Consider the following 12717-nt stretch of genomic DNA (forward strand, 5'->3'; position numbering starts at 1 on the left):
TTTCCCAGGGGCTGGGGCAGGGAGGATGGGGGTGGGAGATTTAGGGTGTTCTTGCTGCGGGAAGGGCTCAGACGCCCTGAGAGCCACCTAACCTCGCCCCTCCCTCTACAGATTTGGAGGGCATTCCCTGGCTCTTTAGCCATTTTCATTTGAGATGCTGGATAAGACTTGCAGCTTTTTGAGAGAAGACTCTAGGAGACACCTAAGATCTAGCTGCTGGGCTGGGACTCCCTGCCTCACCTCTACTTTCCCTCTGGGGAAAGTGTATTAGAAAGAAACAGAACCAATAGGATGTAGATAGATGGATGGATAGATAAAATAATTGGCTCACATAAGTATGAAGACTAAGAGGTCCCACAGTCTGTAATTGGCAAGCTGGAGACCCAGGAGAGCCGATGGTGTAAATTCCCACCTGAAATCCAGCAGACTTGAGACCCAGGGAGAGCCAATGTTTTAGGCCGAGTCTTTTAGGCTGGAAAAGACCAATGCTCCAGCTCCAGCAGAAGTTCCCTCTTACTCAGCCTTTTTATTCTCTTCAGGTCTTCAACTGATTGGATAAGGCCCACATTAGGGAAGGCCTTCTGCTTTACTCAGTCTCCACACCCACACATTGGTCCAAGTCTGAACATCCCATGGCCCAGCCACATAAAGTTAACCACCAACCCATGTTCCCATCGAAGGGAAGACCAGGCTTCCGAGACTGGTGGAGACTTCCTTTAAGTCACGCCTTGAGCTGTCATGTACCAGAAGCAGAATTGCTGACACCTGAGTGATTTCTGGCCTTGTGGGGCTGGTGTGGGCTTGCTAAAGAGCTGTAGGTTTCCTCCATGGGTATTGACATCTCAGCTCTCAAGGAACTTAAGGGCTACCTGGAATGGAGAAAAGATCATGAGCTTCAGAATCTGAAGACCTAAGGTTCACTCTAGTTTCACCCCTTATTACCTGTGTGACCCCAAGGGAGTCACTTAACCTCTCTGTTTATTGTGCTGTTACATGGGGAAGCTTGTAATGCCTCCTTTGCAGGACTGATGTGAGTACGAGAGAGGGTGGATAGAGCACCTGCACATGGTAGACACGCGGCTGATTATTAAACTATGATTATCTTAATGGGTGGCAGTTTCTGCATTGTGCCAGTTGGACTCTTGGCTTCACCCCATCCGTGTGATTCGGCCCCAATTTCACCACCATGTCTCTAATACTTCTGCAGCCTCCTGAGATGCAGTGCCCCAGTCTCGGAGAAGGGCTTGGGATTCGGGATGGCAGGCACATAGCTGGGGCATCTGGAGGGTAGCGGACTCTCAGAAGATGGGGCATTAGGACTTAGGACATCGCTGCCCAGGAGGGACCTCCCTTCTCCTGTCCTCCCTTCTCTGCCTCAGATGAGCTGAATTCACCAAAGGACCAGACGCAGAATCAGGAAGCAGAGAAGAACACAATGTCCCTGCTCCAGCATCAGGGGAGAATGGGACTGTTCAGCTCAAACGATCTCATTTTGAACTTGTGCCCAAATCTCTCAGCCGAAGGGTAGGAGAATCAAAGACCCCGAGATGTTTCCAAGGACCAGTGCTGCTGCATCAGGGAGGCAAACACCCTGAGACAGGAAGAAAAAGCTGATTATCTCCTAATTGCCGTTAAATTATATATACATACACGTATTTTAAGTCGAATCTGCATGTCTAATGTGATCTTTTTTATTACATTTTAATAGTCTGGCTGGGATAAGGGAATGAAGAAGGAAGGTTTCTGTCACCCACCATGGGGAGGAGGGAAGTTGTAACTAGGGCCGAAGGCAGCCTCTGGTGTGGGGCCACATCCCTGGGAGCCACTCTGCAGGAGAGCAAGGAGGGGGCTGGGGGTGTCTTTGAGGCAACATCGCTTCCCACCAAAGCCCCATTCTGTCCAAGTGGGGGAGTCCACCTAGCTTGGGACTTGAAGAATGCTTTTTTCCCTAGACCTTAAAAACAGCTTCCCCATTTGGCTCTTTGGGTGCACATGCCTGGTTGTTTCCGGGGACTGCCAACCCCAACTCCCCACCCCCCGCCCAGAATCTGGTGATGGATCTGACTGAGCACTCCAAGCTCTCGGCTCTTCCACTTACTCTCAGAGGTGGCCAGAATTGAACTCTGGGCCTCCCAGGAGCCCATGAGCCAAAGTGGACATACATCCACAAAACAAGCTCTCCTCCCTTCTCTTGGGAGAAGCAAGTGGGGCAGCTGCCTACAAGGAATGGTAGACCCTCGGGGCCTGGAAAGGAAGAACCTGGCTTTACCCAATAAGGGTAACATCGCCTCCCACCAAAGCCCCATTCTTACCCAATAAGAACTTGGGTTAAGTACCTTCTCTTCACTGGGTCTCAGTTTCCCTAGCTGGAGGATGAAGGAGTTGGACTGGCTGCACTCTGGTGTCCCTTCTGGGCCCAGTGAGCCATGATCTACTCCCTGTTCATTTTAAAGACCCTTCTGTTCGTCTCAGGGGAGCAGGAGATTTTCACACTCGCTCACTCATCGGGCATTCTCCAGGTCCTTCTGCTGTCTAACCAGGGTCTCTCCTGCTGCAACTTGGTCACCCCTCCTCATTTGGTCACCCTTCCTCATTTGGTCACCCCTCCTCATTTTCTCTCCTTGGTAGACAGAACCCTCCTCCCAGGCTGATTATAGTAACTCCTCAAAGAGTTGAGGTCTGTTAGCAAAATCCCTTCCATGCACATACACACACATTCTATTTTTAAATAACAGTATTTCTCACTCTAAAAGTAAGGCTGCACCTGATCACTGCAGAAAAACTGGAAATAGACAAGTATAAAAAAGAAAATAAAAATCACCCATAATCCTCCCAGACCGAGATAACCACTATAAACAGGGTTTTTTTTTTTAATGCATATACATGTGGAATTTTTTTTTCTGTTATAAAACTGAGATTTTGCTTCAAATGTGGCTTTGGATTGTCCCACCCCTGGCCCTTAAAAGTGGGCCAGGTTCTTCCCTTCCAGGCCCTGAGGGTCTACCATTCCTTGTAGGCAGCTGCCCCACCCGCTTCTCCCAAGAGAAGGGAGGAGAGCTTGTTTTGTGGATGTATGTCCACTTTGGCTCATGGGCTCCTGGAAGGCCCAGAGTTCAATTCTGGCCACCTCTGAGAGTGAGTGAGTGTGTGTGTGTGTGTGTGTGTGTGTGTGTGTGTGTGTGTGTGTATCAGAGACAAAGCGGGCGAGGAGCAGAAGCACTGCCCCAAGGGCCCACCCTAAGGGAAGACCATTAAAGGCACAATGGAAGTTGGCTCATGACGGGCACTGTGGAGATGTCCTTAGCTCCTATCCATGGAGCAGCTGGAGCTCCTTGCTAAGCTAATCAGTTCCCATCATTTGAGAAAGGAAAATAAATGTGCAGTTTGCTGCCCACCCTGTGGAAGGGCCCAAGAAGGTGGTTGCCCACTGAGGCATCGCTGTCAGCCCCCACCAGCCAGCTGGGCCTCCCTGGGTTTGGGGAGGGTCTCTCAGATCTCGCCCACCCTTGTTGGCCTGCAGACTAGGCCTCCTCTGCAATTTGCAGGGATGTCACCGCTAGAAGGACCTGGCTCTTCAGCATCCCAATGCCAGATGGGCAAGACAGGGCCCCAGGAAGGGAGGGACATGCCCAGGGTCACACAGAAAGTTGGTGGCTGAGCCAGGCCTGCAGCCCTGGTGGCCAACCACCAGTCTGGTGTCATTTCCCACATGGCAGCTTTTCTTTTCAGGGGTGGACTGAGAAGGTGGGCATGGGGGTGGAGGGGGCGCGACAGACAAAGAACTCATCAAGTCCACTGCTTGTCTGTTTCATCCTCTTCAAGATTCTCCCCCCACCCAGGCAGAAGTAACCATACTCTCGGCCATATGTTTATATTGTTTGGTGACCATCCTCTGTCCAGGGGGAAGTCCTATCTAATATCTAACTCAGATTCTCCAGACATTCCTTTGCCTTATTTCATTCAGCAATATCTGTTAAGCACTGATCACCACCACCTGCCCCCCACCGAGTACTTTAGGCCACATGGAACCCAGCAGGGAACATAACAGCGAAGTCCCTGATGTCTTGGAGTTCATGTCTACCCAGCTGTGGGGCTCTCACCGGGAGGCAGAATGGCTGTGCCCAATTTTCTGGTCACTTAAACCCAGCAAATGTTGTCTGCAGGGCATGAAGTCACACATAGGGGTCAGGGATCCATTGCAATTGTTCCAGTTACTGTTACTATGTCAGCAATCATCCCCAAACTTAGTGATGTATGACAACCAATGCATTATGCTCATGGACTTTCAGGACAGGGCGCCAGGAGAGGGTGGCTTAGCTCTCCTCCACAGTACCTGGGTCTCAACTGGGAAGACTTGAAGGCTTGGGTTACTCCTTGACTGGAGGTGTCTTTACCCACGTGTCTGGTGGTTGATGCTGTCAGCAGGAGCTCCTACGTGTGGTCTCCCTGCCTGGGCTCGTCTGGACTTCCTCCCACGTGGCAGCTGGGTTCCAAGGACAAAGTGTCCCAAGAGAGCCCAGGGGAAGTGGCCTCTCCCTTTGTCTCAGAAGTCTCAGAGCACCACTTCTGCTGTGGTCTCAACACCACCCCCCCAGGCCCCCAGATTCAAGGGGAAGGAATGCAGACATTACTTCTGGATGGAGAAATCTCAGTCATACCATGAGAAAAGCACATGAGATGAGAGAGATTGTTGTGATCATCGGTGGCAGATGCAATGGGCCACGTGGGTCTTGCAGGAGTTCGCAGCCTTTGGGGAGAATCAGAGTATAACAGGACAGTAGTTGTCATTTCCCAGGGACTGTGGTCAGCCTACTGTGTACATCATCCAACCACCTCTGTGAGGAGTACTGTTAGCCCCATTTTGCAGATGGGAAAACCGAGGCTCAGGAAGGCTACCCTGTCGGCCCTAAGTAATATAGCTAGGATCGGCACCCAGGTCTGTCTGCCTCCAAAGCCATAGTCCTTAACATTCTGCCTCTCCTGCCTTGTCCTTAAGTAATTTTTACCCCTGAAGTATGGTGAGAAGCTTAGGCAGGCAGCTGGAGGCTTCAGATCTGGGAAGGCTTCTTGTCAGAGGTGACACTTGAGCAAGACCTTGAAAGATGCTTTAGACTCAGACACCTGGGGAAGGGAGTGGCATTCCTGGTGGAATAGCAGTGGGTTAGAGGATCCCCCAAATCACTCGGGGAGTGCAGCTGTGATCCAGAATCCTGGCCTTGGGACCCCCCCCCCTACACACACACATCAACATATTGTGAACTGTACACCCCGAAAGGCTGGGGATAGGGTGGATGGACCCCAGAAAAAAGGCACAAGTGGCCCCTGCCCCTCCATCATATGCCATCAGCATCCTCCTTCCAAGGCCGGGAGTGGGGCTGGGGCTCCCACCTGCCCCCACCTCCACAGGCCGACTTAGTTCTCCCCTTTGGACACGGGGTGAGTCTGAGCTGCCTCTGGTTCACACTTGGGAGTTTCTGCCGATACAAATTGGGCCCCGGAGCAGATAGCATCCCTTCCGCAGGCTTGCTTTAGGGCATGGCAAATGGAAAGTCTGAAGATCTCATCATAGGAATCTTGCATATTACAGGAGCAGTCCCCACCCCTGCCAGACCTCTCTCCCTTTCAAGCCTTCTCTTTTGCCCTCCTCCTCTCCCACCCACCCTCGCCCCACTCTGTTTCTCTCTCTCTGTTTCCCTATTTGCATCTCTGCCCACCCCCAACCCAATTCCACTCTCCTCTCTGTCTCCTCTTTCCAACCGTCTCTTGTCTCTCATCTCTCCCATTTCCTGTCTCCCTGTCTCTGCTCCCCCCCTTCCCCTCACCCTTTCTTCGTCACTTTCTTTGGGCTGTCGGCAGCGCCCTCTCTTCCTGGACAGACCGTCTAATTGAAATGGAGCACTCTAGAGAATGTTAATAGGAAAGGCAGCATTAATTAGCCAGCTCTGGCATAATTAGCTTCCTCTTCTCAATGCCTGGCGTCTAACTGGATAATGAGTCTCTCTCCGTCCAAACAGAGGACAGGACAGACAAGGGGGCCAGGCCATGCCCAGGGATGCTGGAAGGCCTCCTGCCTTCGGGCCACCCTGCTGGAGTCCTCAGGCTGCCCAGCCTGCCCTCTCCTGCCAGGCCCTCCTGCTGCTTGTGCCCAAGTCCCGGGGAGACAGATGCCTGGCCCCTGCTCATGCCCAAAGGTTTGACGTTGCTGGAGCTGCATGTTAAGCGGTCTGAGTCTGACAAACAGTGGCTGCAGCTGCAGCGTCCCAAAGAGGGGGTGGGGAGCTATTGAGAGTTCTTGAGGAGAGCCATGACAGGCATCTAGTTCCGGGACAGCCCCATGGGCAATGGCTAAGCACATTACAGCCCCCAGAGGGGAGCAAAGAAATCTGTTTATGTGACAGATAATAACGAATATACTGCACAGACTGCAGCGTGCTTCCACCCTTGACCTTCCTTGCAATTGTGTGAGGCAGGAATGGCCACGTCTATTTTATAAAGACTCTGAGGTTCGGAGAGGTTTCCCACCTTGCCAATGTTCACGCTACCAGGACCCGAACTCGGGTCCATCTGATTCCAAAGATCACATTCTTTCCCGTCTATCCTGATACTTCTGCAAGGTACTTCAGAGTTGCTGATTAAATAAAAGTGATTACAGTGGAGTAACACCTCACATTGGCCTTGAGTTCTAAAATCAGAGCGTGGGAAGCAAAAGTTGGGAAATTGGGCGCAAAGTTCCCTTCAAAAAGCCCTTACGTGGGGAGGAATGTCTCTTCTGTTTGCAACTGATTGCAAGTGATTCTCCCTTTTCTGTGACCTTGAGAGCCAAGATCTAGTTGGGGGAGGTGATGGACAAGTAACGTATTTTTTTCTTTCTGTTTTGTGTACGAGCGATTAAATTCAGTTGAGTTAAAGGCCTGCTCGATGCAATTCCACTGTAGTATGTGTGGACGCAGTCGATTCCCAGGGCCGGGCAATTGCAGCCACGGGGCACCCTCCTCTCCCTCTCTCCAGCCTGCTGACCCTCTCCCTCTCCTGTAGGCTATGGACTCGGAGGATGACCCCTTGCTGCAGGATGTGTGGCTAGAGGAGGAGCAGGAAGAGGAGGAGGAAGCAACCGGTGACGCCTTTAGGAGGGCCCAGAAGCCAGGGCCGCAAGCTGGGGAAGGAGGGCAGTGTTGCTGGCGGCGTTGGACCTTGCCTTCCCGGCCCCCGGCCTCGGGCTTCTGGAGTACCCTGGGCTGGGCTTTCACAAACCCGTGCTGTGCGGGGCTGGTGCTCTTCCTGGGCTGCAGCATCCCCATGGCCCTGTCAGCTTTCATGTTCCTCTACTACCCGCCGCTGGACATTGACATTTCCTACAACGCCTTTGAGATCCGCAACCACGAGGCCTCCCAGCGCTTTGATGCCCTCGCGCTGGCGCTCAAGTCCCAGTTTGGGTCCTGGGGGCGCAACCGGCGCGACTTGGCCGACTTCACCTCAGAGACGCTCCAGCGCCTTATCTCGGAGCAGTTGCAGCAGCTGCATCTGGGCAACCGCTCCCGGCCGGTCAGCAGGACCACCCCGGCAGTCTTTGCGGCCCCAAGGCGTGGCCCAGGCCTATCTCCGGACCCTTCCACCGACCAGAAACCAAAAGCCGATCGGATTGGGCGTCTTCGGCGCGAGGCCCCACCCCCGGTGGATCTGGCAGCCAACCAGAGTGAAGGCCCAATGAACAGGCGGCTGGAGAGGAACGGGCGGTGCCAACCCAGCGCCCCGCCCCCTGCTGTGGCTGCGGCCAATCAGAGCCGAGCCCGCCGAGGAGCCTCCCGCTGGGACTCCTCCCGCTCATCTGTGAGCGCCAACACCCAGACGCATGCGCACTGGCGCATCGAGCTCATTTTCCTGGCACGCGGCGACGCAGAGCGCAACATTTTCACCAGTGAGCGGCTGGTCACAATCCACGAGATTGAGCGCAAGATCATGGATCACCCGGGCTTCCGGGAGTTCTGCTGGAAGCCCCATGAGGTGCTCAAGGACCTTCCACTGGGGTCCTACTCTTACTGCTCGCCCCCCAGCTCACTCATGACCTATTTCTTCCCCACTGAGAGAGGGGGCAAGATCTACTATGATGGCATGGGCCAGGACCTGGCTGACATCCGGGGTGAGCAGCCCTGTGTGTGGCTGGGGGTGGGGGCCGGTGGGGAAGGACTTGTGAGAGATGGGGCCTTGGGTGGGCAGGGCCTTGATGAGGCTGGGGGCTGGGTCTTCTTGGGGCTGAGACAAGGTACTTTAGAGGTGCACAGGAAACCCGGCTTCGGACTCACACCTGAAGGAGGCTGGGGTGGGACTCGGCTGCGGGTCGGAGTGAGGCTGGAGCTGCCTGCTGGGTGTGACTTGAAGGTGACAGGTCGAAGGGCTGGGAGCAGTGTTGGGTGTGAGATGGGATCCAGGGGTGGCAAGGAGGGAGGTTTGGGCACGCACCTGGGTTGGGGGAAATTGGGAGTTAGAGAAAGCATGGGCTGGGGCTTGGGCTCGAGGTTGGTTAGAGGGAAGCCCGGGTGTGGTGACAGAGGACTGGACATCTAATCAGGGGAAGATAGGGGAGAGACTGGGGTTGCAGGGAGACCAAGGTGGGCTTAGTTCGAGGTAATTTAGGGATGAGCCTTGAAGGGGGCTAGAGAATGGCCTCGGGGCTTGGGGGCTTAGGTATGCCTTGTAAGGGACACATGGACAGGGTTTTAGGCAGATGGAGGGGGACTGGAATGGGAAGGTGGAGTTCGGGGATTACAAAGACTGAGCCTTGGAATTAGGTGAAGTTCACATGCAAATAAAATGTGAATTTATTGGGGGCTGCCTGAACAGGTCTGGGGGCTGCTACTCTTGGGCAGTGAGTTCTTTAAACCCTCTCTCTGTCCCATCAGGGACAGTTGTAGGCAGCCTGAGGGGGAGTTTCCTATGTCCTTAGAAAGGAGTCAGATGGTGAGGAGGGCAGAGTGATGTTGATGGAGGGCTGGGGGGGAGCTGACCCTCTGAGCTCCTTGGGCCCCCACCCCTGCAGGCTCCCTAGAGCTGGCCATGACTCACCCCGAGTTCTACTGGTATGTGGACGAGGGCCTCTCCGCAGAAAACCTCAAGAGCTCCCTCCTGCGCAGCGAGATCCTGTTTGGAGCACCCCTGCCCAACTACTACTCGGTGGACGATCGCTGGGAGGAGCAGCGGGCCAAGTTTCAGAGCTTTGTGGTCACCTACGTGGCCATGCTGGCCAAGCAGTCTACTAGGTAGGAGGTCCAGCTGCACCCAGTGTGTATTTGCCCTTGTGTATACCAGGAAAGGGCTGTGTTAGGGCAAGAAACTGTCTTCCTTCCAGGTGCTTCTTTCTCCTAAACCCCAGATCACCTGCCCCTCAACTTTCTCCCTAGGAGGTCTTTCTTCTTGAATCAGGGGCAGAGCCAGATGCATCTGTCACTCGGATGGCTGAAAGACTCATTTTCTTGATCAGTGCTAATGGGCAGTGAGCATGAAAGCTTTGGCAGAGGCAGGAAATCCCACAGTTCTTGCCCCTGGAGGTGTGGGGTATTGCTTTTCTCCTGAGATGGTGCTAAAGGGCTTTCTGAAAAGAGTATTGACTGGGGAGTATTGGCCTCTCTGCCTCTACTACCCAGGGAGGTAGTTGGCAAGTCACTCTTCTTCTCTAGGCCGCAGTTTCCCTGCCTTTAAAATGGGGATGGTGAGTCCTCATACCCTTCTGGAAGCATTAGGAGATGAGCCAAGAGATGTGAAGGTGCTCTCAGGCAGTGGGTGCTTTGGTTGTCCTCCAAACCTTGGGATATGTGTCTAAGAATACAACTAGGCCCCTCCTCACCCAGAGAGAGCATTAGATAGTTCATCTGTCAGTCCTGATGGACAATAACTGGAATGCCTCTCAGTCCTCTGCCCTGACAGGCCAGCCCCAGACACAGGAGGAATCATTCTGCCTGAAATACCCTTGTTCCCTCCATTACTCATCCATTACATTGAGCAACTACTTTGAGCAACTACTGTGAAAATCAGAGCTAACATTCATGTGGCACAGAGCAGGTAGAAGCCCCTTATACACAACATCTCATTTAATCTTCACACCAACCCAATGAGGTAGGTGCTATTATGATTATCTCCATTTTACAGTTGAGGAAATCGAGGCACAGCACAATTAAGGAAGTTGTCCAAAATGATAAAGCCATAAGTGGTGGAATGGCATTAAAATCCAGGCTTTCTGGGGCACCTGGGCTGCTCAGTCGGATAAGCATCTGACTTTTGATTTCGGCTCAGGTCATGATCTCACAGTCCTGAGATTGAGCCCCACATTGGGCTCTGCGCTGGGTGTGGAGCCTGCTTAAGATCCTCCCCCTCTGCCCCTGCCCACTTTTGCACATGCTCTCTCTCTCTCTCTATCAAAAAAAAAAAAAAAAAAAAATCCGGGCTTTCGAATCTGGGCCCCTTACCCTTTGTGCTTTTACACCAGTTGCTGCACTAGGAGCCTTCTCCCAGCCATGCTTCTTTGCCAAGGAAATCCTGTTCATCCCTTAAGATCCAACCTGGGCAGTTTCTCCCTAAAGCTGGATCAAAAGCCCACTCTGCCCCCTTCCACCGTGCCATTCCTTCTTTCTAAAGGAGGCAGGGAAGAGCATGTGTTGAGTTAGATATATCTGGGGTCGCATACCAGCAACTCCACTTAGTTGTGTGAGTTTCAGTGGGCTCTCTCACCTCTCTGAGCTACAGTTCCTTAGTAGCCCTTGGCAGTCTGTATTTTATTGTTTAATTCCTTGTCACTCAAAGGGCAGCCCTCAGATCAGCAGCGTCAGCATCACCTGGGGGCTTGTTATAAATGCAGAATCTCAAGGCCTTTCCTTGACCTGAAGGATTCCCAGGTGACTTGTTTGCACATTAAAGTTTCAGGAAGTCTAGTTTCATTATGTTTCAGTTGAGTGTGAGTTTGTTGAGGCCTGGGATTGTTCCTGGTTCACTTCTATAGGCCTAGCCCCCAGTACAGTGCCAGGAACCCCTTAGGAGGGATTTGTCTTGGGAATGAACGAGTGGATGGGTGGATGGATGAATAAATGGAGGTGTTCCTGAGAAAGGTACTTGGCTGGCTGGATTAGGAAGCCGGGAGAGGCTGGCTGCAGGAAGATCTGTAGGGTTTCAGATACCGACAGTTACCTCTGCGTAATATGTTCAGCTGCTGAGTCAAAACCTCTGCCTGAGTAGAAAAGCCTCTCTTCCCCTTCCCATCCCCCTAGAGCTTCATAGGTGTGGTGACAAGCAGAGTCCCTATAGACTTGACTTTAGTATCTTCTTGTGGAATAATCACATCTTTTTATTATTCTATTACTGGTTACCCAAGAAATGGCAACATGCTCCTTGACTTATTACAGAATAATACACATGATCACTTTTACTACTTCCCTGATAATACTAGAATTTTAGAACATGTTCACTGTGCTTATATCTTGTTGCATGCATTTAATTCTATATACATTTAAACCCCATAAGACTTTACATTATTACTCTACTGAGTCAGTACTCATTTATATTTACTCACATATTTACTTTTCCTGTTGCTCTTCATTACTTTCTACAACTTCATGTTTCCCCCTGGAATCGTTTTCTTGTATCTGAAGAACTCTCTTTAGTAGTTTGTTGCTTTGTTTTTGTTTTTGTTTTTTTAGCACAGGTTTGCTGGTGATAAATTGTGTTGTTTGCCTAGAAAACATCTTTATTTTACTTTCATTTCTGAAGCATATTTCTGCTGGTATAGAATTATAAATGGGTAGTTATTTCCTTTTAATACTTTAAAGCTCCCAGTCCATTGTGTTCTGACTTCCATCATTTCTGTGGGAAAGTCAGCTGTAAATATTTTGATTGCCCTTTGAAAAATTGTCTTTTTTCTCAGGCTTCATTTAAGATTTCTTTTTTGGCTTTGGTTTCACCAAGAGTGGTGAAACTATGATTTATGTTGGTGTAGTTTTCTTTGTATTTGTTCTGCTTGGGATGCACAGAACTTCTTGAATCTGTAGGTTGATAACTGTCATCAGTTTTAGGAGTTTCCTGGCTATTGCCTATTCAAATATCGCTTCTACCTTTTAGGATTCTTTTTTAGGATTCTAATTACACAAATGTTAGACCTTTTCACTGAGTTCCATGTGTTTTCATTGCTCTTTCCAAGGTTTTTATTTTTTTTCTATGTTCTAGTATATGTACTTTCCATGTTTCATTTCTTTCTGTGTTTTAGATATTCCAGTATATTCCATTATATTCCAGTCTTCTGTTATATCTAATCTGCCAATTAATGTCTATTGAGATTTTAATGTTAATGTTAAGTTTTTCTGTGGAGAATTTCCATTTGATTTCTTGTTATTGATCTAAATCCCTGGTGAAATTCTTTAGTTTTATTTCTTTTGTCCATATTAACCTTTCTCTCTTGAAACATATTGATTATCATTATTTTAAAGTCCTTATCAGCTGACTTTCAATATAGGGATAACCTGTGGATTTGTTTCTGTAGTCTGTTCTTTCACTTGGTTTTTGGTCATGTGGTCCTGCCAATGAGTATGCCTGGTAATTTTTACTGAGTGATGAACAGTGTGTATAAAAAACAAAGAGGTCCAGATGATATTTTTTCCTGCACAGAAAGTTTGTCCTTCTCTCCGCTAAGTAGACAGAATTGTGATTGATCACCTTAAGTAACCAACCATTTCGCTGAGT

The 12717-nt window shown here is 50.7% G+C and overlaps 1 protein-coding gene across 4 annotated transcripts in view; it reads left to right on the forward strand.

Moving 5' to 3' along the window:
- Positions 1 to 12717, forward strand: part of DISP3 (dispatched RND transporter family member 3) — a 62012-nt gene that overhangs the window by 11787 nt on the left and 37508 nt on the right. For 2 of the 4 annotated variants that reach the window (XR_003517868.2, XR_003517867.2), the window contains exons 1-2: positions 7039 to 8137; positions 9035 to 9254. Coding sequence is in view for 2 of the 4 variants with exons in the window: in XM_027582105.2 (XP_027437906.2) it covers positions 7039 to 8137; positions 9035 to 9254 (1319 nt within the window). In the remaining 2 variants the exon portion in view is untranslated. Of the gene's footprint in view, positions 1 to 7035; positions 8138 to 9034; positions 9255 to 12717 lie in introns of those variants that run through there. The other 2 variants (XM_027582105.2, XM_027582119.2) reach the window with 2 other exon arrangements.

This window comes from Zalophus californianus, chromosome 4 (genome assembly GCF_009762305.2).
Source record: "Zalophus californianus isolate mZalCal1 chromosome 4, mZalCal1.pri.v2, whole genome shotgun sequence".
Lineage (NCBI taxonomy): Eukaryota > Metazoa > Chordata > Mammalia > Carnivora > Otariidae > Zalophus > Zalophus californianus.